This window comes from Squalius cephalus (genome assembly GCF_949319135.1).
Source record: "Squalius cephalus genome assembly, chromosome: 18".
Classification (NCBI taxonomy): Eukaryota; Metazoa; Chordata; class Actinopteri; order Cypriniformes; family Leuciscidae; genus Squalius; species Squalius cephalus.
Window position 1 is genome coordinate 30,062,823 of NC_137139.1, and position 23,335 is coordinate 30,086,157.

The 23,335-nt window shown below is 37.4% G+C and overlaps 1 protein-coding gene across 2 annotated transcripts in view; it reads left to right on the forward strand.

The window, feature by feature from the left end:
• The first annotated feature begins 855 nt into the window (after positions 1–855).
• Positions 856–23,335, forward strand: part of cdh24a (cadherin 24, type 2a) — a 77,449-nt gene continuing 54,969 nt past the window's right edge. The window contains exons 1-2 of one of the 2 annotated variants that reach the window (XM_079849067.1): positions 856–949; positions 17,418–18,458. In XM_079849067.1, the coding sequence (XP_079705193.1) occupies positions 17,667–18,458 (792 nt within the window). In that variant the 5' untranslated portion in view covers positions 856–949; positions 17,418–17,666. The remainder of the gene's footprint in view (positions 950–17,417; positions 18,459–23,335) is intronic. The other variant, XM_079849068.1, reaches the window with a different exon arrangement.

The window sequence follows — 23,335 nt, forward strand, 5'->3', positions numbered from 1 at the left end:
CAAAATATATTGTTAAAATTATCGTAACATTTTTAAAGTGAATTTATTCATATTTTTCTTTACACTGGATTTATGTTGCATCTTAATATTGTTAATTATTAGTAATATTCAGCACAATATTTTCGTGCTGTGTGTTCTTACCTCGGTTGCTGGAAGGCCAGGATCTATTTGTGTTGTTATCAGGACATTTTACGGTTACCAACATAATCTAATAGTTCAAATATTTGACATAATCAGCAATGTGTCATTTTATTAAAAGATTCCCTGGCATGCTTAATTTTGTTTTTGTTTTTTCAATTGGCGCATTCATCGGTCAAATATTTCTGAACAATCACCGCTCATCCCTCATATCATTCCGCGCGCTCTCTTTATAAAAGGAAGAACGTGGAATACGTCAGAAGTTTGAATAGCTAATTGGCGCCATCTAACGGTTCTAACAGTTATCTGACTGTGGCAAAATATTTTGTGTAAAAAAATGAAACGATTGAGAAAACAAAAGAAAAAATCGCATATTAATATGCCTATTGATTTATATTGTAGGCTTTAGTTTCAGCGAATCAACATTTCATATACATTAATTTATTAATTTGTCTAGTTGCCGTGTAATAAGCAGAATAATGTGTCAGCCGGCCAAACTTATCTATTACTGATTATGACCGACGGACTCGAGAGCATATTGACATACAGGCTACACGAATTAATGCACAGAAAGCCTCAAATAGCCTAATGTTTGTGACATCCCGTAAATTTTGGAAAAAATTGCGTATTTTTATTGTGAGTGCGCGCGCGCAGGTTTGAGCGCTGATGCTGAGAGAGAGAGAGAGAGAGAGAGAGAGAGAGAGAGAGTACGAGTACGCGCTCTTGTGCGCGTGTCTGTCTGTCAGACCCTCACCAACACAAGACTCAAGTCAAGACTCTCCAGCTGTCATGTAAAATCAGCCTCCTGTAGGTAAGACTTGATACCTTTTATAAGCGGCAGGTTGTGTGTATAACATGCGTTTCGTGTCATCGGCATTTCAAACTTATCAAAGCGGAAACATGCGCTGAATGTCTGGATATCTACAGGCACATGCTGAGTCCATAGACATGTGCTGTGACTGTGGAAAACGACAGATACTCGCTGATGTGTTCTGGCTGGCTGGATGTGTCTCATGTGGATACATTTGGGGGAAAATAAAATACACCTTTTGCTTTCGCTCATGCTGAATTTCTGACAGATGGAGACGCGCCGCGCGCGCTGGTGACCGGTTACCGGAGCGCACGGACTCGCAGCGCACTAAAGGCTGCTCGTTTACTAATTAGTGCTCCAATCGTAGTGTCTTTGGGTCAGTTATTACGGGTTCAGTACTGTTTTAATAACCTGAGGTCAGCGGTCTTGATCGAAGGCACGTTGTAGTTTGTGATTCATGAACCGGTTCATGAACAATACAGTGGATAGTTCATCAAGCCTTCTGTGGTTTGAACCTACAACCTCAGCATCTGCTCAAACTGGCTCAGCTATTGTACAGTAGTTAACAGCTGTGTGCGCGTGCGCTATAGGAGACACCGGGGCAAGTTGTCACACCTACAGTAGATAGATAGATAGATAGATAGATAGATAGATAGATAGATAGATAGATAGACAAAATCACTTCAGGGAAAGCAAGCATTTGTGTAATTGGACTTTTGACTCAAAATCTTATGTTATTTAAATATAGACCTTGTGACAACTTCCTCATGCAACTATAGGCTATAGAACTGTTCTCTCCTACTTGTGAGGAATCCAAAAATGTCTGTAAAGTTTAAAGATATGTTTATAGTGATTATAAATTGCCCGATCATGTGAGAACAATTGAAGTTTATGGGAGGCCAGTCAGAAGTCTAGGGCTCTGCTCCGTCCAAAACCTAGCAAGCTGCAGGCACGTGATGCTTTGGGTGCTCGAGCCCCTGCCCTATTTCAAAATTAATCAAAAGTGCCCTTCTCAATCAAATATCAATGATAATATTGTGGTCAATAAAAGAAAATGCATTTGATTATAATTAACATGACAATGTGTACAAAAGTAAAGTAGCCTAATTTCATTATATTTTTACGTTTCTGTCAGTCTGAGGTGTCGTTGCTATTTTAATATACTTAAAAAAATATATATAATTTATTTCTGAGATGCAAAGCATATATATATATATATATATATATATGTGTGTATATATATGCCCCTTTTTACATCTGAGCCCCGGGGCCCCTGAGGAACTCTCTGCACGTCCCTGGCAAGCTGCAAACGTGGGCCGCATCATAAGAATGTCCCAGACGTGAAGTCTTTTCCAAAAAATACCTTCTTTGCGATTTTTTTGAAGCAAGCATTGCATGTATCATTTGCAAAGAAGGTATTCCCACAATGCATTGTGAGTAAATTCCAAGATGGAAGAAAGAGTGAGTAGGCTAGTTTAACATTTCTGCATTTATATATACATGTAAGCATAGTTTCATTCAGCCTCAAGTGAAATTGAATTTCATTCAAATTGATTCAGTACTGAAAAGTATTGATTAAAAAAAGATTTGATATACTTTAAATGCTGCCTAAATGGTCACTTATGTCCATTTCATTTCATTTACAGGCAGCAGACAGCAAGGTAGCTCACTATGTTTTAAAACAGCCTTTGTTTAAACCCTTATAAAATGTGGCAGTATAGTAAAGTTAGAGCTGCATGATTTGTGGGAGAAAATCAAATATAAAAACAAAAACAAAAACAAACTGTGATTGCAATTTAATATGTGATTTAAAAAAATAAATTCCAGGTTTGCTGTGCTTTTTGTAGGGCTGCACAGTTTGTTGAAAACTTTATGATTATATATCAATATGGCTATAACATAATAATGATAGCCTACATATTTGTATATTATTATTTACTATAATTAAAAATAAATACAAACAAAACAAGAAATATTACTCTTTTAATATTTCACTCTAAAATAAAAAATGAGTATCTTAATTTCTTCATTTTCAAACGTTAAACCATCAAATCATTTCCACAGTTCTGTATAATGACTGTATTCATATACCATGTTATTATAAGAAGGAACTTTGTTTGTGATATTCGTGTGTGTGTGTAGACTCTAACTTGGTTTCAGTACGTGTTGCAAGAAAATAATGATCTTCATGACAGCTCAAAGCTGGCTGTCAGGGTTATGTAGTTGTGCTTTTGTTCATATGTCTTGGTTCCATGTTTACCCTTTCAGTTTAGTCTTCATTGTGCCCTATTTAGTTTCCTTAGTTACTGATTATGTTCACCTGTTGTTCATTTAGTTAACTCGGTGTGTAAATACTCCCAGTTCTGTTCAATCCCTTCAGTTCTCGTGTGATGCAAGCGTGTTTGTTCCCTTGTGAATATTCTCTGTTTAATAAAAGTGTCTCTATTGATTTCCTGCGTCATGCATCTCCTGAACACCAGCAAATCCGTGACACTGGCAAACTGGCATTAATAGGGAGGTGTTTTGCCTTCACCCTGATTTCTAGTTTGTCTCTCTTAATGGATTCTATGCATCAGTCTGAGCATTAAAGCAAGATTACTGCAACAACTCACTGTAATTAAATTCTCTCGCGGTCAGGGTGTGTAGGCCTATACGTGTGTGCGTTTGCTCCAGCTTGTTCATTAAGAGCAAACTTGTTCAACAAATGTTCTGCGAATTATCAGTCTGTTAAGGATGGAATCTGACATTCAGCTCAGTTTGCAAGAAGCAGCTCAGATCTGCATGAGATACTCAAGTGAGTTTCATATCCAGTGCCTTTGTGGGGTCAGCCATTTAAGGCTTTACCATTCTCTGAATCTCACACATGCAATATGTGTGCGTCTCCTGTCGTATGCCTGTGCGAATCTGACAAGCTCGTGGGTTATTTTTACTGGCGGCTGTGTTTTGAGTCCAGTGAAGTGAGACTGGAACAGCGATTTGCCATTTGAGATGCAGTGACCATTCATCGTTACCCTTTCGAGCCTGCATGAATCAAAAATATTTATAAACCTCTCACATGCACTCTAACATTTATTCGGTTTTATTTTTTGGCCACTTCCATAGCTCTCTTTTTTAATATTTAATACTCTTATTTAATATTATATTATTATGATTTTTTATTATTTATTATTTTATTTTTAAATCCAACAAGCTGATGCATTCATTTTCAAATCACGAAACAAATAAAAAAATATTTTATGCCCCAATATCTTTCTTTTCTGCCATTATTTAAATAGGGTTTTACAGGGAATCAACCTACAAATTTTAATTATTCAAAATGATGCATATTCTGAAGTTCTTATTTTTTTTCTGTTAAGTTTCTTTTTAACCTTTACTCGCAGCATCTGTTTTCACTTGCTTTAAACACATTTTTCCTATCACAGATTAAATCTAAATCAAAAGACTTTTTTAGAAGTTCTTCTGCACCGGAGAAGCTGTGTGTCTCCCTAATGAACAGAGCTCTAATATCTGTGCTCCATAATGCAGAGTTTGTTTTTGATCATTTGGCCTGAAGACAGCATAGTATTCATACTGACAGTCAGTTCAAATTTATGTTTTGAGGTAGTGCTAAATGATTTACTTTACACTTACTTTGTAAGCTAAGCAATTCCAAAGCAAGCCTCTCTCTTTCACCGTTTAAAGTTTAAAATTGTGCATTTATAATGTGGCTATTTCAGAAACGAAAGCAGAAACAGTTATTTAAAGGTGCTGTATGTAACTTTTCTACTAAAAAGGGGTTGTGAAGGGGTGTGAAGGGGTTGTAATCTCACATTAAAATGATCCACTTTGCGGGTTTTGCTATTACCTCGGAAAGCAAGTATTCTTATTTTTATGTGAAGGTGCCGGGTCGGATTTACCGCGAAATCCATTGACGTGACCTGCACGCGCGCTCCCGAGCCTCTCTCCTCGTCTAGCCTACTGACTTTGCACTCAACAGCGACAACACTGCAACTTATGACATGGACTTATGACTTATGCAACTCATGACATGTCTGATAACACTAAGAAACGACCTGCTCTCCCAGCACAACACAGACTCCAACACAAACTCCACATATTGATAAAAAAAAAAAAAGTTTTTTCTGCTGAAGCTCGTAAGGCCAGACGTGAATCGGATGAACTTCAGGTGAAAAAACACGGCTCAACATCGGCAGGGCATTTGAATCATGGAGAAACCTTATCTACAAACCTAGAATGTACATTTCCTGAAGAAAATGTGAAGTGGTGCTTGCAGTGGCAAAATTCGGCACGGTTGATATGGTTCCATACTTATCGTGGTACGAGCATGGAGAATTAGTTCAACATCAAGCTGATAAAAGTAGCCTATTATTGTAATGTTGCAGTGGGAGTTTACCTTAGTTTCCAGCATGTTGTGTGATGCTTTCTCCGGTGTGTTGCGTCTCAGTCTGAAGGTACCCACAGTGCTCGCTCATAAATTCGAGCACGCGCAAGAGCACGCGCTTGTAAACTTATTGGTTGCCATCTGAAACATCACTGCTAGAGGTTGCTGAAAACAACAGCACCTTTAAAGAAAAACAGCAAAAGTAAATCCAGGTAAAACCTGAACTAAAACAAATACACATGTAACATTCATCAAGGAAAACAACAGACAAATAACATAGCAGAACACTGGGGTTTAAATACACAAGGGATGTAACAAGGAACAGGTGTAAGTGATTAATAGCTGGAGATAAATATGGGCTGTGCCTGAAAATTGCCCCCATACCCTTAAATTGGGCACTATTAGGTTTGAGATGCGCCTAGAACACAGCTATGGAAACAACCCAGGGATTAAGCCTAAGGAAACAATAGGTCGACATCGGCTCGGCTGCGGCTGGATGTAACCGATCGGCAGCCGGGAGCAGCTGAAAACTGAGACGTGAAGTCGGGCACTTTCTGCTTCCCGTAGTGACCGCACGTGGTGTTTGCATACTTTACCACAGCTGAAGTCAAATAAATGCAATATTTGTCAAATACACAGATGTTTCAGATACATTTCCATAATACTGCTTAATACAGCATCTACAAGAATATTTGTTCAACATAAGCCTATACTATTTAAATATCAATGTTGTGGGGCCTATGGGTTTTTTTAATCAGTTTTATTTTGATAAACATGACACATATAATATTGTGACTACATGAAAAGAGATTTTACTGTTATAAAAATGCTGATTTGTGAGCATTAGTGGAAATGAAGGTGATTGAATGAACACGTGATCGTTGTCATGCGATGAATCCGGCCAATCGTGAAACGGCATAAATTAAAGACAGCCATAAATCCAAAATGATGTTATCCATCATTTAATCATGATATTTGTTGGAAAACTAAGGTAATACAAACATTAATCGATCACAAAACCATTTTCCTAAGGAGTGGTGAACAGTCTTACAAAAAACGAGAGCTTACAAAAGCAACAGAAAACAATCTGTTCTCCATAAAATGTGCAGCGCACAGATAAACGTTTTGGTTTTAATGTTCAGGAACAGTGTTTAAAATACACTTTAACCACTCTAAATTCATCAGCCTTAGGAAGGTCAAACAAATGAGTTTTGGAAATGTGGAAAAAACAGCATCTCTTTGACATAGCAGAGCTCAACCAGGCCTCGTCCCCTTTTTTGCGGATTCTGTGAGCAAGGTTTATTTAAATGATTTACCTTATGACTTCACAAAGCCCGGAAAAAAACATGTTATAATCCAAATGAGCCGTTCGTTGTAGTTCTTGGAAAGTGGATTCTGTTTAATAAAATATATCTCTTTGGGGGGACTTTGAGCTTTGTGACTTTGCTGATTTTATTTTAATGCTCAAACAGCAACATTACACACTAACTAAAGTTGAAAAAGTGGAAAAGCATAATAGGACCTCTTTAAGAGTGATCTTTCAAAGCATTGCTTTGATGTTGTGAGTGTTGATTTTTTCACTTGTTGCTATGCGGTCACTAGGGTGTTCCGGGTGGTTGCTATGTGATTGCTGGTTGAAGTCAAAAAAGCCATCCCGAGTCTCAAGTCTCTATGACATTCTGGTCTCTGGGTCCCAGTTATTGTGCATACTGTATAATTTTATGTAAAGAAAGAAGATGCATTGCATTTTAAGTGTATTCTAGTTGTAATGCACATGTTGGCAAAAGTAGTAGGTCATCTGGGAATGCAGTGCATTCAGGCAGTTTACTCTGCACACTGCAAAATTATATACCACAGGAATAGTACGATTAGCATGGTAGTTTTCTCTTCCAAAGATAGCAAGAGCCAAAGTACGTTTAATGGGTTTAGGCCTCAACGAAACTGAAGTGTATCAGAAGGGGCATGCGATGAGATGAAAAGGAAAGATGCATTTGGAGAAGAAAGTTTGATGTTAATATTGATGAGCAAGTGTTAATGTGATCCTAAAAGCAGCTCTAGCAGAGATGACATTATCCCCCCTTTTTTACCTTTGAGAGGGGCTTGAAAAATGGGACGAGAAAGAGGAAAAGAATAAAAAACACATTGAGCCATAGCAAGTCAAGGTTTTATGACCAGAAGCTCAAAACACTTTCTGCGCTCCCATATGACACAGAGCAACGCTGTGAATTATAGAATAATTCTGTTGTTGTCTTTTTTCATCTCTTAGGTAAACACTCCAGTTTGGATCAATAAAAAGCAGCTGTACACACTCAGAGGGCCGGCCCGTTCCTCATTTCCATTTTAATGAATGAGGCTTAGTGAGCAAGTTATAATTGTGTTGTGGTGTAGAGACCTGCGAAAGTGTAGGATGCTAAAAAGGATTTGTAAAAGTGCGGTGTGCGTCTGTATATTTCAGAGGTTCAATGGTGGGCTTTTCTTTAGTGTAGGTATAAATACAAATACTTTAAAATATGTGACATCTAAACCAGTGTGTGGAGGTTTTATATTAGAAAGTAGAGGCACCAAAGCAAAAACTGCATGCAAACATGACTTAAGCAATACACATCCTTTCATATATTTATCCTATATATTTATAGTATTTCTATGGCACTATTAGCACCATATTATCATATTACAGTGAGTGAAATCTGGATAATCAGATGGCTTGCCTTGTGGGCATATTTTATATTTTTTCACGTGTTTCTTGTAAAAATGTATCAGAATACACAGCTGTAATTTGTGGCTGTCAATGTAGGAACAATTTAAAATGTCGGACAGACAAAATAGAGAGTCCCGCCCGCCATAATTCGGGATGCTCAATAAGTGAGATACATATTTTTTTGTGTGTTAAACCTTTCAGGGAAATCAACTTATGAATAAGTGCACTTTGCATGTTATGAAGAATTTTAGCATAAAAAAAATTCACACATCATCTTGAAGTCATAATCAAAAGATGCTTTTGAAGGTCTTACTCGGCAGGGATGCTGTGTATCCAATGTGAAACTGGGATACATCTTTTCAGGATTCTTTGGTGAATAGACCGAGAACAGCATTTATTTGAAATATAAATCATTATAAAAGTCTTTACTGTCACTTTTGCTCAATTTAATGCATCCTTGCTGAGTAAAATTATACATTTCTTAAAAAACATTATTACTGACCCCAAACTTTGAAATGGCAGTGTACTTTCTGAATATAATATCACCTTTAAGAGCGTTATTGTGGGAGAATGATGGATGAATGAGGGAGATGGGAAGGAGGATTGAGGAAGAGAAATGTCTGGTAATTATAGTTCTTAAGTCTCGTTATGTTGGTGACAGGCTCCATCATGCCTTGGGGCTCTTAAGATCAATGGCTGGGACCTGACTCTAATGCTAACGAACGCCAGATCGTTAAATGTATGGGTGCAGAACACAGGAATTAATTATGCCATTTATGGCTTCAATTTATCAGCTCAAGGAGATATTTCTGATAGTTCGCTCTCCTCAAGATGCTTAGCCTGAGGGGTCCTAAGTCAGTAGATCCAATTTGGACCCATGACAAGAACCGCATTGAATTCTCGGCCCAGTAGAGCAACACTTTAGAGGAAGAATCTTGAAGTTACTGTGGATTCTGCTGTGTTTTGGGCTTCACAGTGGGAAATGTGATTCAAAATCAGGTCTCATGTTAATCATAGAAAATGCTAGCTCATATAAAGAATTCGATGGCACGTAAAAAGGCCTTATAGCCGGTGTAGCGCTCATGAATACAAAGCAACCTCTGACAGTCAGAAACAATATTATCAGCTCAGAGGGACTGACACAATTCCCTGTTGCTCAGCGAGCATTAACTGGAAACACTGACAAGGAAAAACATAGTTTGTCACAAGCTTTATTCATTTGTTCTGGCACGTCCGTCTGAGGCTGTTGATTAATTCCTCTTAGTTACGCAAGTAAGGCTTTGTAAAAGAAAGTACTGTAGTTATAGTTCGACTTCAATATTGCTAAATGCTTTTGTTATAGTAAAGCTTGAATATTTTGAAATTTTTGAAATGCAGTAAGGATTGAATATGGCGAAATATGTGATGTTGGATACGGTTAAATAGGCTACTTAAAATGACGTAAAGCAAAAATGTGGTCAAATAATAAAGCCAGAATGTGATAAAATAGATGAGTAAAGTGGAAATATGGTAAAATACTGCAGTATTTGTGTTAAATATTTAAGATGTATTGCTGGTATGTGGTAAAGTGCTTGATGTGGTAAAATACTTGGGCTGCGTTTCCCAAAATCTTCATAACGCTACGTCGTTCTTAAGTTATACCTTAAGCTGTACCTTATCGTTAATACGTGTTTCCCTAAATACCTTCTGTAAGTCATACGTTTGGAAGTTTGGTCTGTACCACGCTTTACCTTATCACTGTTAACAGGTGGCCAACACTGCAACAAAAAAAATGTCTTCACATCTCAGTATACGAATATAATTCTGAAGTTAATACACACAGTATTCAATTAGGCTATTTCAAGTGTTTTCATGCACAGAATAAAATTGTAATTGCACTGATTGTTGTTAGCTTTTTAATTACATTACATCAGCTGGCAAACCATTAGCCAGTAAAGGCATAGGAGTCTATTTAAAGGGAATGATTGTGAATGATTGTTCAATCTATGGCAGCGACACAGCGAATAGTTGTGCTAAATGAAAGACGGCGCCGTCCGCGGAGCGCTTTCAAAGGCCAGTGAAAGCATACGCAGTTAAGCCCTATTCAGAAATGTCTGAATAATTGTTTCTCATGGGGTCGTACGGTATTTTCAACATTTACAGGGGTTAGCCGGTGGTTTTAGTGCCGTCCGAATCCAGAATGTCAGTGTTTTTCTCACCCAACCCTCGTATAAATCTACGGCCAAATTACCTAGGCTACTGTTCTTTGACGAACACAAGGTCGTGTGGTGATTTATCTGCTGTCCGAATCCACATCTCTTAAGTTTACAAGAAGAGATCACTTCAAACTTCACTGTTTAAATCCTTTCTGATCACTGCCGAGCACCATACGTACGATGTACACTTTTATTAGGCTACTCAAGTGCTGGAAAGTATTTGTGCTGGACAATATTTCATCGCAGCTCCACCTCAGCGAACAAAAAGGAGAAAGAAGAAAGCACGTAAACATGTGTAATGTGCCGTTATTGTGGCAGCAGTATATGATACAATTTTAAAATATGTAGGCTTGGCTATAGCTTGGATTATTTTTTATAATATCCCATTAATCCTAATAATTGCAATTTCCACTATTTCTGAAGTGAACTTCCTAAGGTATGGTTCGGGGAACACGCCTAGAAATGGTATACCTTTAGTTGGGTTATACCTTATATACGTTATCGGGAAACGCAGCCTTGATATGTGGTAAATTTTGAATATGGTAAAGTACTTAAAATATTGTAAAAATGGTTATATTAGTAAAACTTGAATGCGATAGTGAAAAAGAAATATGGAAAATACTTAAGATGTGATAAAGGTGAATATAAAATATGATGTGGTACAGTATATCTGGATTATGGTAAAATACTTAAAATATTGTCAAGGCGAAATATGGTAAAATACTTGAGATGTAGTAAAACTGGAATATGGTAAAATGTTTGAAATAGTAAATCTGAAATATAGTAAAATACTTAACATGTAAAGTTTGAATATGGTAAAATATACTTAAAATATAATTGTTACGTAACATGCAAAACATGCAAAGCTGGATTATGGTAAATGTAATAAATCTGAAAGTAAAATACTTGTAAAAGCTGGAAGATGGTAAAATACTTGAGATGTAGCAAAGCAGAAATATTGTAATACAGAGATACATATGGAGATGTGGTAAAGCTATGGTAAAATATTATGGTTGTATAGCAAAGCTAACATATGCTAAGATGCTCAAGATGTGCAACATGATTGGAAATATTCTTGACATACAGTATATTAAAGCAGAAATATGGTAAAATGCTTGATGTATTAGAGCTAAATTGATGTAAAATGCTTTGATTTAGTAGAGCTGGAATATGATAAAATGCATCAGATGTAATGAAGCAAAAATATTGCAGGCCTAACACACAACCCCTCATTTCTCAGCATTAACTCAACACACAGTGACAAGAACGGATGAAAAACACACGGATGAGTTTGTTCTGATCTTTATTTGTTTGTTTGCCGTCACGTCCATCAAAGGCTGCTGATTAATTGGATTCAGTTGCATAAGTTTGGCCTTGGCGCTCCATTACAGCCATGTTCAGCCCACCCACTTCCACCTGTCTCTATCACTTTCCCCCGCGATACAGTTGCTGTCACCGCCGCTGATGTGTGGAAACAATATTGATCCACAGCCGGGGAGGCGGCGGCCCGAACAGACACTTTATTGCTTTCTATTAATGATGCGTTTCATGGCCTATGGTACAAGCTCTTACGAGGTGAACAAAGACCCAGGGCAAGAAGACTGTCACGGGGATTTGTACTGTACATATCGCACATGTTTTATTCAGTCTGGGCATGGGAGTGCTTCAGAATAAATTAAAGTTAATGTACTATGGGGTGTCATGGACTCAAGTGTGAATGCTGCGGCTTGGTGCAAAAGGTTTTCTCATCTCGGTCATTGCAGAGTTTCAGCTAAATGGCAATTCACTGCGATCGAAAACCAATCTTAGTCAAGGTCTAATGCGCTTGTCCTGCACCAGGTTCTGTCTTTATATTCTTCCTGAGAAGAATCTGTAAAAAAAGTTTTGAGTTGAGCTCCAGACATGACTGTCCTAAATCAGAAAATCTATAATGTAAGAATCATTATTATTATTATTGCTTACACTTAGGGTTAGTCACTTGAACAAACCCCTAATCGTGCATTACTGGTCCAATTTTGGAATACATTTCAAAATGTTTTTTGTTTTGTTTTTTTGCAAAAATAAAAATATCATATTGTGAAATATTATTACAATTTTAAAAGAACTGTTTTATAATTTAAATATATATTATTTCTTTGATCAAAGCTGAATTTTCAGCATCATTACTCCAGTCTTCAGTGTCACATGATCCTTCAGAAATCACTCTAATATGATGATTTGCTGCTCAAGAAACATTTTTTATTTTGAACAATGTTACGGAGCCCTGCACATGGACAAAAATATATATTTATCGTTCCACAAATTTTTTTTCACGATATACATATTTTTTCCCTGCATGTCATGTCTAGGGCTCTGTAGTATGGGATCAATTTCCCGCCTAAAGTATTGCAGCCACGGATCAAAAAATAATAAGCGTGAATCAAAAGTAAACTGTCGTCTTCCCCTGTATAGAGAGCCTAAGTCCCGCCCCTCCGCTTCCGGCTCATGGGACCTTATTTCGGAAAAAATATGTATGGAAGTCAATGGCGAGAGATAACTTATCTTTTTATTCCGTCTGAACTGTGCCCTGAACTACACATATGATGTTTGTCAATTTAAAAGGTAATTATGAAAGTCAAGAAAGTCGCAGTTTGTCATAAAACAGAAGAGTAACGTTTAGTTTTATGTGAAAATCGCTCAATGAACTACATCTCTCGTCTCGCACTATGTACGTCACAAGATCCGTTGCTCGTATGTGTGTATTCTGGCTCAAAACGATTATACGATTATAATGTAAGACTATAGAAAAATGACAGACGTTAGCTTCAGTAAAGCTTCATTCATTGAGAGAAAAGGTATGACGTCGCATGTGCGCCTTCTGGGTTTGTAGTCTTTGTAATTACGTATTTTCACAGTCTTATACCTCAGCAGTTTTACATCAAGCTGCGACTTTCTTGACTTTAAAATGTATCTTTTAAATTGACAAACATCATATGTGTAAATCAGGGCACAATTCAAACGAGATCAAAATATTTGTTGTCTCTCGCCATTGACTCCCATACAATATTTTTCCGAAATAAGGTCCCATGGTGGTCGGCCGGAAGGGGAGGGACTTAGGCTCTCTATAAGCATCAGTAGCTCGCATTGGTGTGACGTCAATCCCCTCTTCGATTGATTGGCTAGAGGAGTAACTGTCAATCTAGAACTAGTGGACCAATGGTGACACTTAAGCCCGCCCTAATTTACATGAAACTGGAACTGCAACATTTGGGAAAGCAAGTGCAGAGCATAGAAAGAAGAGCGAAGAGAAAAACAGCACAACACTACAAAAGAGCAGAAAATGCAAGAGAGCACAAAGTACAGAGTAATAAAACCAAGGAAAACTTTTTAAGAAAGCATGACCATAAGTTTAAGTTTTGTGCAAAATAACTTTTAATGTGTTTAAAATTTGTATTCATGCTTGTTATTTCATGATTCACGCTTATTATATTTTGATCCGTGACCACGTTGTTTGCTATTCTGATCATTTTGCATAATTTTTTTTCAGTTTGTGCAATATATTTTTACCTGTGTTTTTAAATTTTTGATTCACGCTTATTATTTTTTGATCCGTGGCTGCAATACTTAAGGCGGGAAATAGATCCCGTACTGTAGTTTATCAAAAGTGACAGTAAAATCATTTATAATGTTACAAAATATTTCTATTTTTAAATAATTGCTTTTTTTCCCCATTCATCAAAGAATTTTGAAAAAAATAAATAATATCACTGGTTCCACAAAAATATGAAGCAGCACAAGTGTTTTCAACATTGATAATAGTAATAAATGTTTAATGAGCACCAAATCAGCAATATATTTATATAAATAAATATTTTGCACAGACAAGCACCACACATTTTATTCAGTAAATGTTCAAATCTAGTTTTTTCAAAGTTTCCTCTCTTGACTTTTCTATGGGTAGCTCCCGGTTGTAAAGAAACACAATTACAAAATGTCACTTCTGTGCTAACATCGAGGTTCACGAGTCACACATCTCTGATAATTGAAAGTTTGGATGTAGCCTGAGTCTCAGCTCTCAAACCATAGCCTGAGCTCAGAGACAGTCCAGATTGTGAAAGCTGACATTTGTGGTTTCCGTCTGAATCATTGATCAGAGATTACTTCCACCGCCGTGGTCTCCTGAGAGACGTGCCGAGTTCAACATGACCGTATTGTTTTTCTGAGACATGCTAAAGCAAGGCATTTGAAGATGGATTTAGCCTCTTTTCTTTCCTTTTTTTGTAATGAGACTCATTAGACAATCTGAGAAAAGGGCAAAATAACTGCTCTTAAATTTTGATCCAGTGCCATGGCCATATGATTACATTTGCTGAAAGTGTGCTCTTATCTTCTGTCTCGCAGGAAACCCAAGTTGGATGTGCAAATGTGTGAGGAAGAGCTACAGGGTTGACTGGTTCAGGACATGGCCATTTCTCTCCCGCTTTTAATCTGTTTATGGAAAGCTGTCTGAATGTTTAAACATCAGCAGGATTTGAGAGAAAGAGAAAAAAAATTACAATTACCAACACGGGTAAAATACATTAGATGCAGGAAAGCGAGAATAGATGTATATGTTAAATAGTGCCCTTAATGTGTACCTGTAGTGTATTTCAAATCTTAAATTAATATATTAATAAAATTGCAGATAATATGATATTAATGAAATCAAAGGCCAGTTGAGAGTAGGCCTACTTAAAGAGAGTTCAATTTCATGACTATGTTTCTTAACACACTCAAGTGCACTTTTAAAACGTTAACTTTTTAATTTGTGACTTTTTTTTTTTTTTTACTTTAAAGTACATTTTAAATTACTGTTGTATAAACAGTTTTAGCTAGTGTGTTATTCGATATTACATTGAAAGTTAATATATTGTAAATGTACTAAATTGCTGCTTGTTCATTAGAAATGTCTATTTACAAATATTTTTAAATACATGACATGCACGTTTCAGTAGAAATGACATTTAAGATATATTTTAGTTTACCATAAATGCTGACCGTATTTCAAAGATAATAGAAATAAATTGCATTATAATACATTTTCATTTCATTTAAATTTACATAAGGGGCTGTTTACACAACAACGTTTTCAACTAAAAACGTAACACTTTGTATGCGTTTTTGCCGTTCGTTTACACAACACCGTCGTTTTGAGTGCCTGAAAACGCTAACTTTTGAAAACGGTCTCTGTGTAATCAACAAAAACTCAAATCTCTGAAGACGATGACGTCATGTACATGCATATTACGTGTTCAGTCTTAGTGTTTCATCGCCATCTAGTGGCCTGGCAGAATACAGCGTTTTTAATCGTTTTCGAGGATCCGTGTCAGTGGGGATCGTTTTGACAAAGAACTCTTGGAAAATCTTGAACTCAAGGAAAATCTTGTCCGTTTTAAGCTTATCGTTATATTGTAAACGTTCCCCAAGTGTGTGAAAAAATTACATTACATTTGCACTTAAAGGGGGGGTGAAATGCTCATTTTCACTCAATCTCCTGTTAATCTTGAGTACCTATAGAGTAGTATTGCATCCTTCATATCTCCAAAAAGTCTTTAGTTTTATTATATTTATAAAAGAAAGATAAGCTGTACCGAGTCTTTCCGGAAAAAAACGAGCGTCTGGAGGCGGGCCGTGTGGGCGAAGCCAGAGTCATAGAGAGAATCCGTCGATCTGGTCTTTGTTTATAAAACATTCATCGTTGCATCCACTGTTCCTAACGCTGGGTTCTTTGGGAAGCTGAACATGGTAAGCTTTCCCTCACATCCAAAAACACACTTTGGAGACACTATGCAGCGCTGCCGATGATTTCCTGTTGAAGCGCGTTGATGTGCGCGGTCTCGCTCTCCTCTGGTCGACGTGTGCGCGGGCGAGCTTTTCCGGGAGAAATGCTCATATAAGGAGTTCCACTCTGGTCTACGTCATTAGATCCACGGTCGAAAAAAAACCAGCCGAAACTTGTACCAACCCGGAAGTAAGATTTTCGGCACAGAAATTCTCCGTTATTCGTCCAAAATATTTTTTTAAAACTTTGGCCATGTTTAGCATGAGAATCCATCTCTTTAACACTGTAAACAACTCTGAATACACGAAACACCATTGTACCCCCCCTTTAAGAATATTCTTTTAGAGATTTTTTTTCTGTAGTAAGTGTTCTTTTTAAAAGTATGCTAAAGTGTACTTCTTATTCACAAGGGTGGTAAAGCTAGAATATTCAGTTGTAGTCAAAGACAGCTGCTGTACAACTTGATTATTATAAAATACTTGAGTCAGATTTACGCTTTGATATTTTAAAAGGACAGTTAGTGACAAATAGCCTTGTATAAAGATAGAGTCGGGATTGCTTGTTGAAATAGTCGAGCTGTAGTGCAGTTTAGAGCCTCCATGTGCCTCTAAAAATGTGCCGCATAAAAGTGAATGAGGATATGGTTTGGTGCCAGAATTTGAAATGGTTGAGTGTTAATGTGGATGGAAATAACCTCGTCCGGACAGTTAGAAACAGCCCTGTAAAATGCACAATCATGCAACTCAACACGTTTTCATGAACCAAGTGATTGACTGTTTCAAAGTGCTTAGCCACCTAAAATGCAAGCCAGTAATTACATTTCACAAGCATAAAGTTTGTGAGATGGCCAAGGGCAGTTTAAGGAATGTTGCAATATTGGTTTTTGCTTCTAAAACTGTTGCATAAAAGATGCATGATTGTAATTTATTTTGGACATGTTTAGACTAGAGAAGCTGTCTGCTTTTTTCCTTTTTCCTTTTAATAGCATGGCATATCTTTAAATCAAGTATTGGATATCAGGTATGTCACAAAAAGAAAAAATTATAACAAATAATGAATCACATTTGTCAATCACGTTTGTTGAATGCTCTAAAAGACTTTAAAATCCTCAACTCAACCTCATTTTGGGGAAGTAATGGAAACTAACCGCTCAGCTTCTGTATTTATTGTGTGCTTTGAAAGGCTCCTTTGGAGCAGTCCCAGATTTTAAGAGATTGAAAGTTTTATGAACCTTGGCTAGTCATGCACGTTTCTGTACCCATGATGATCCTGCAGAGACCTAAAACTGTCACCTAATTGAAACTGTGCTAGTTTTCCAGTAATCCCAACAGCAAATCCCAATTAACTTTACTCATGATCAGCACTGATTCTCATCCTCTTATCTCTTTGAACAGGTTTGCCCAATCAAACCCCAAACCATGGGAATCGCCCTCTGTGTTTAACCCGACCCAAAGAGAGAAATGTAATCCACAAAAACGGATAAGATGCTAAATGACCACTGAGCCTCATGAAGAATAAGGGAATTGGGAAGAGGAGATGAATGAAGCTGCCGCCCACTCAGCAAGACAGAGCGTGAGTGAAGGTCGATCTTATTGTTCTTTCCCCCGTGGCAGACATTGTGACTAATAACGAAGTGAAGCAAGATGAGTGGCAGTATCTGGGCTGTGTTGCTCTTTCTGTGTATGTGCTTGGAGCTCGGGAAAAGTAGTGCCCGTCTGAGAAAATGGAAAAGTGAGGAGCATTTGCAAACTGCAACGAAAGACAGTCGGGTAGAGAGTCTAGACGTGGAGGAAGGGCAAAGGGAGATGCCGTTTGACAACAAAGCAGAAACACCAAGCTTGAGATTAGCAAATAAAAATCAGGATAGTTTGCCAAAAAGCAACACAGACGCTATGGACTCTGTATCAGGATTGAATCACACACAGATTGAAGAAATTGCAAAAACTGGATTTGAAATCACATTGACTCCAGTTTTGTTGTCTGATGCAAGTGTGAACACAGATTCTACTCCACATATTCTGAATAAATTTCATCCCAATTCCAAAGATATCCCAGAAAACTGTAAGACAGCAGGATCACCTCTTGACCAGAACTCCAAAATATCTCCAGATCGCTCCGTTCCTGCTGATCTAACTCCTGCAGAAGAGGAAACTGAGACTGAACCTGGGGAAAAAGGACCTGACAGATCTACTCGATCAGACGCCAGCGTGATCCGGCTGAAGCCTCCTTCTGGGTTAAAAAACAGCAGACAGGAAGTGCAAACTATAATGATTGGCAGCCAAGAAGCAGAGAGCAGTGGCGATTTCCACAGGACCTTTACTGGACCAAATCTGGATGCGATGCCCCCACAATCCCGGAGCCGGAGAAGCTGGATATGGAACCAGTTTTTTGTGATAGAGGAATATAGTGGACCAGAACCGGTGCTGATTGGACGGGTAAGGTGAACATTTGATTGTTATGCTTGCATGCTAATTTAGAACTTCATTTGATGAAACGGTGTTTGCAACTAATTTTACTTCTTCAATGCAACTTATTGAGTGAAACATGGTATTCAATGTGAAAAATAAAAGGGCTTGGTGGCATAAGCCAAAGAGAAAAGTCTTTTCATAAGAGGTTTAGGTAGAAATTGTGATAGGAAGTATTACCAATGCATAGTTCACTCAAAATTATAATTTCTGGACATCGTTATGTTGTTCCAAGCCTAAGAAGATATTTTGAAAAATGTATTTTATTGTCCATCCGTGTTTTCAGAGAAAATTGTGGCCAATGCATGTAGGTTTGGAGAACGACTCGAGGGTTGGTAAATGATGACACAATTCTCATCCCTTTATGGTTCTGTCCATTTTTTTCAAGACGTTTTAATCTCGCAAACATGATAACACCATCCTTGTTGCTAAGCAGGTCGATTTGGGAGGTTCTTTTATAAATAAATCAAGGCTATTGCATTGCCTCAGAGTTTGTTAAATGCAGGATTTTGACAGTAATTATTAGATGTCACCAGAAAAAAAAAAACTGCAAAACGCAATTACATGCTCAGTGGTCACATTTAGTAACACATGCACAGACACACATGCACTAAAAAACACAGATGCTCGCACACGCTCTGCGGTAATGAGCTGCGCTGTATAGGTCACATTAGCTGCGATTCACACTGAGTAAGTTTGCCAGTTGCTTATACAGAACACAAGGCTTTAAAGAGTCTGGCGCGAAACCAACACGAGATCAAGAGAGCGCACCTCATAAATGTTGCATCCGCTTCTCTGCCTGACACTGTATCCTAGTAAATGTTTATCCGATGGGCCAGGACACGCTGTTGTCACTGTTGTTGTTCATCACGATGCAACCGTTCACCTGTGTACGATCCAGAGAACTGCATTGTGGATCAGTTCTGGCTGAACGGAGGGCAGCTGTCTCAGAGAAAAAACTGAAGTTGACCATTCCACTGCTAAGAGTCGAGACACAAGCACTGACTTTGATGGATGAACTAGGATTTTTTCCAATTGGATTTGTAAAAGTTTTGTAAATTAAGACTCTTATTCAGCAAGGACGCGTTCAGTTGATCAAAAGTGACAGTAAAGACATTTATAATGTTACAAAAGATTTCTATTTCAAACGAAGGCTGATTCTGTTCACAAGGGGAACATTTTCACAAACATATTAAAGGGATAGTTCGGCCAAAAATGATATTTAACCCATGATTTACTCACCCTCAAGCCGTTCGAGATGCATATGTCAATCATTTTTCAGACGAACACATTTTCAGTTATTTTAGAAAATGTCTTAGATCTTTCAGTGGTTATAATGTCAAGTTATGGGGTCCACCTCCTTCAAGTCCCAAAATGTGCATGCATCCTTCACAAAAGTAATCCATCCGGCTCCAGGGGGATAAACGAAGGCCTTCTGAGGGTAATCCGTGCGGTTTTGTCATAAAAATATACATATTTAAAACTTTATAAATGAAAATATCTTGCTTCCGGCAACAGTCTGAAAAAAGATTGACATATGCATCTCGAACGGCTTGAGGGTGAGTAAATCATGGGTTAAATATCATTTTTGGCCGAACTATCCCTTTAAGCATTATTCTTATAATCAACGATTTTTATTAATGGTAGTGTACACATCATCAGTTGTGTGAGTTTGGCTCTATCTGTTTTGTCCAATCTATACAAGCTGTGCAGAGAATAACACACTTCACCTTTAAGAGATTCATACCCATCACTGCCTTTGCTCTACAAACTAAAGAGGCCACTTAGGTCCATTTCCAATATTCTTCAAGAGTAGTCAGAGATGATATTAGAAGCATCTATTCAGTATTTTATTTTCCCAAGGACCTCAAGGTCTGTATTTATTATTGAGAAGTTGAGTGTGCACATTTGTGCATGCATGTGTTTAGGTATTTATGTGATGTGTGCATTTTGCCTCCTTTGAACCCATTAGTGGAGGAATCACGCATAGGACTCGAGAGAAGTGCGTGTGGTGTTTCTGAAAGAGCAAATTTGGACACGAATCAAAAAGAGGAAAAATCGGATAGATCGAGGAGAAGAGTGTACAATGAAAGAAAACGAGAAGCGGGGAGGGGCTTTTCTTGCTGGGAAACTCATCAGAGATCATTTCCCAAATTTCATTCTTTTTTTTTCTGTCTCTAAATTTGTTTTGTTTTTTACGGATTGGATTCATTTAATTCCCACAGTGAAACATCTTGGTGTACAGATGACTGCAGTAGAGCAATTAAAGCACAAATCCGAGAGCAGATGATTAGGAGATTTATATAACAGATTTGAGAGGAGGTGGAAAAAAACTGAGAAAATGGGATGCGGAAATACATATTGAGGATAAAGATGGTGTCTCAAATCACATGCTTCTGCTGTTCTAGAGATTCTCTATTCTGCCCTACAAACTGAGGAAAAATTGCTTTATTTGATTGTGAAGCATTACCTTGTTAACAACTTGTTAAGTTCCAGTATTTGTAAAGCAGTCGCACACCAGATATGGTAGAAATTCAAAATCATTGTTTTAGAAATATATATAAAAAAGCAGTAAACACATTTTTTTGTGTGTGGTTAAGGACGTAAAGACTATAGGCTATTTTGTAGAATATGCATAATAAACATACTTTTGCATGTTTTTATCCTTTCAAACCCTTCATCACTGTTCGTTTTTGACGAATTGCAAAAACATTTGATTTAGTCTGTACAGTGATTTGCCGCATGTGTTCATTTATATACTATTATAGCATTTATTCATATTTTAAAAGAGCTCTTTTTAAATTTAGTTTGTTATAATTTGTTTTAGTCATTTTTATTAGTTTAATTAGTTATTGATTTTTGTTCAGCTTTCATTTAGTTTTATTCAAGTTTTCTAATTTTAGTGCTTCAGCTTATTTTACTTTAGTAGTTTTTATTCAAGTTTTTAAAAGTTTAAGTTAAATTTATATGTTATTCAATGTAAGTTTAGTTTTTAGTTGCACTTGTATATTGTATATTTAGTTTGTTTTTACATTAGGCCTAACTCATATATGGTTGTTTATTAATGCTACTAAATATTCCAGCCAAGAGCAGTGACTGTTTTTTTTCTTCTTCTTTTTCTTGTCATCAATAGTGTTTGATAATTACTAACCACATAACATGGCACGAAGATTTCATTGCATTTGCAATGACACACCAATTTTACCCTGTCAAGATGGCCATTTTAAGCAAGATATTTATTTTATCTCAATTAATATATGTGATTATGTATTTTAAATTCTGACACATTTTAAAATGTGTAATGACTAAATTCATGCTCTACTTGTGATACACATTCTGTATTAATGGCAGTTGCAAACAGCCCACGATTAGATGCGGTATATTATTTGGTGGAAGAGTTGTTTATTCCATTAAATTTCACTTCTAGTGCACTTTGGCATCTTTCATCAAATTGCTGTTGCCACTGCTTCACGTTGTGCCTAATAACACCCCTGTAGCCGTGGTAAAGTCTCACCGCTGACAACATGTCAATGAGCAACACAGAATAAGAGCTTGTTGTCGTTTTTGCACTGAATTGCACAGAATGGCTAAATATGGATGAGACAGTGGTTGAGGAGACGTGGGCAGAAGTGTGTGATGTTTCTTTTCGCTCACACTTCCCACTGTCTTGGCCTTCTTTTGCGCTCTTTCTCGCACTTTCATTGGTTGGTGGTCATTGCAGTTATTTAGTTTGACTAGTCGCAGTGTGTGCATTCTCCGCAAGGTGGCTATATTTGTATCCCAAATGACGCACTAGATCTACACGTCGTGTAATGTGGGAATTTTAGGTCCCACTTTATATTAAGTGGCTTTACTATGTACTTACATTGGAATTAATAATTTGATACAATGGACTTATTGTGTACATGCATGTTTTTACATTGTACTTATATTTTGAAAATACCTGCATGTAAATACAGCTGTAATTAATTTATGTAATTACATTTGTAATTACACAGTTGACCCTTCCCTTACACCTTAACCCACCCATACCACCACACCTGTCCTAACCTTACCCGTATCACACCTCAATAGCAGCACAAGTGTTTTACAATACAACCTGAACACAAATAAGTACATAGTACTTAAAGCCACTTAATATAAAGTGGGACCGAATTGGATATGGTTGTTTTGTCATTCAACATCAGAGTCGCATGATTGATTGCATGAACATGCACAAGTCATTTTTTCGGTTAAGTGCATCATCTGACTATTTAAAGTGCACTTTTTCTATTTGGTATTTTCAGTGTGAACACATAACTATTCCCGAATAGTAGAATAGTGCATAAGCATGTGAATTTGGACGTACCTTATGACCTGTTTTTTGTTTTTTTTTGGATGTGAATAGTGAAGTTGACCGCATTGCATTATGGGATTTACTACCTGTATACGAATTCAGAAAATCCGAACCGGTTAAAACACTGAATGCTAGAGCTAAAGGAGGCAGTGTGTGTTCTGTTAGCCTGCTGTTAATTGGCAGGTTTAAGGGCGCCCAATTGTCACCGTTTATTGAGGAGAGAAAGCTAAAGATGGTTCTGGCGGTCCTGAGCTAGCAGTGGTGGGTTTATCTCTGCCTGTTTTCTTAGGGTTGGCACTTTTGGAAGCTTTTGGCAGCTCTGTGCTGTGTGTGTCTGTTAAGCTCAGGGTCTTAGTTTAAATGTAGGCGGTAAACCTGCCCATCACTGGACCATGAGCGCGGCTGAAGCCCCTCTTAGCATGTGGTCAGATTCGACACACTTTGTGAGCAGTGCGAGACAGTCCCTGCACAATGAGGGCTCTTAGTGTGTTTGTGTTGATGTTCACTGTGA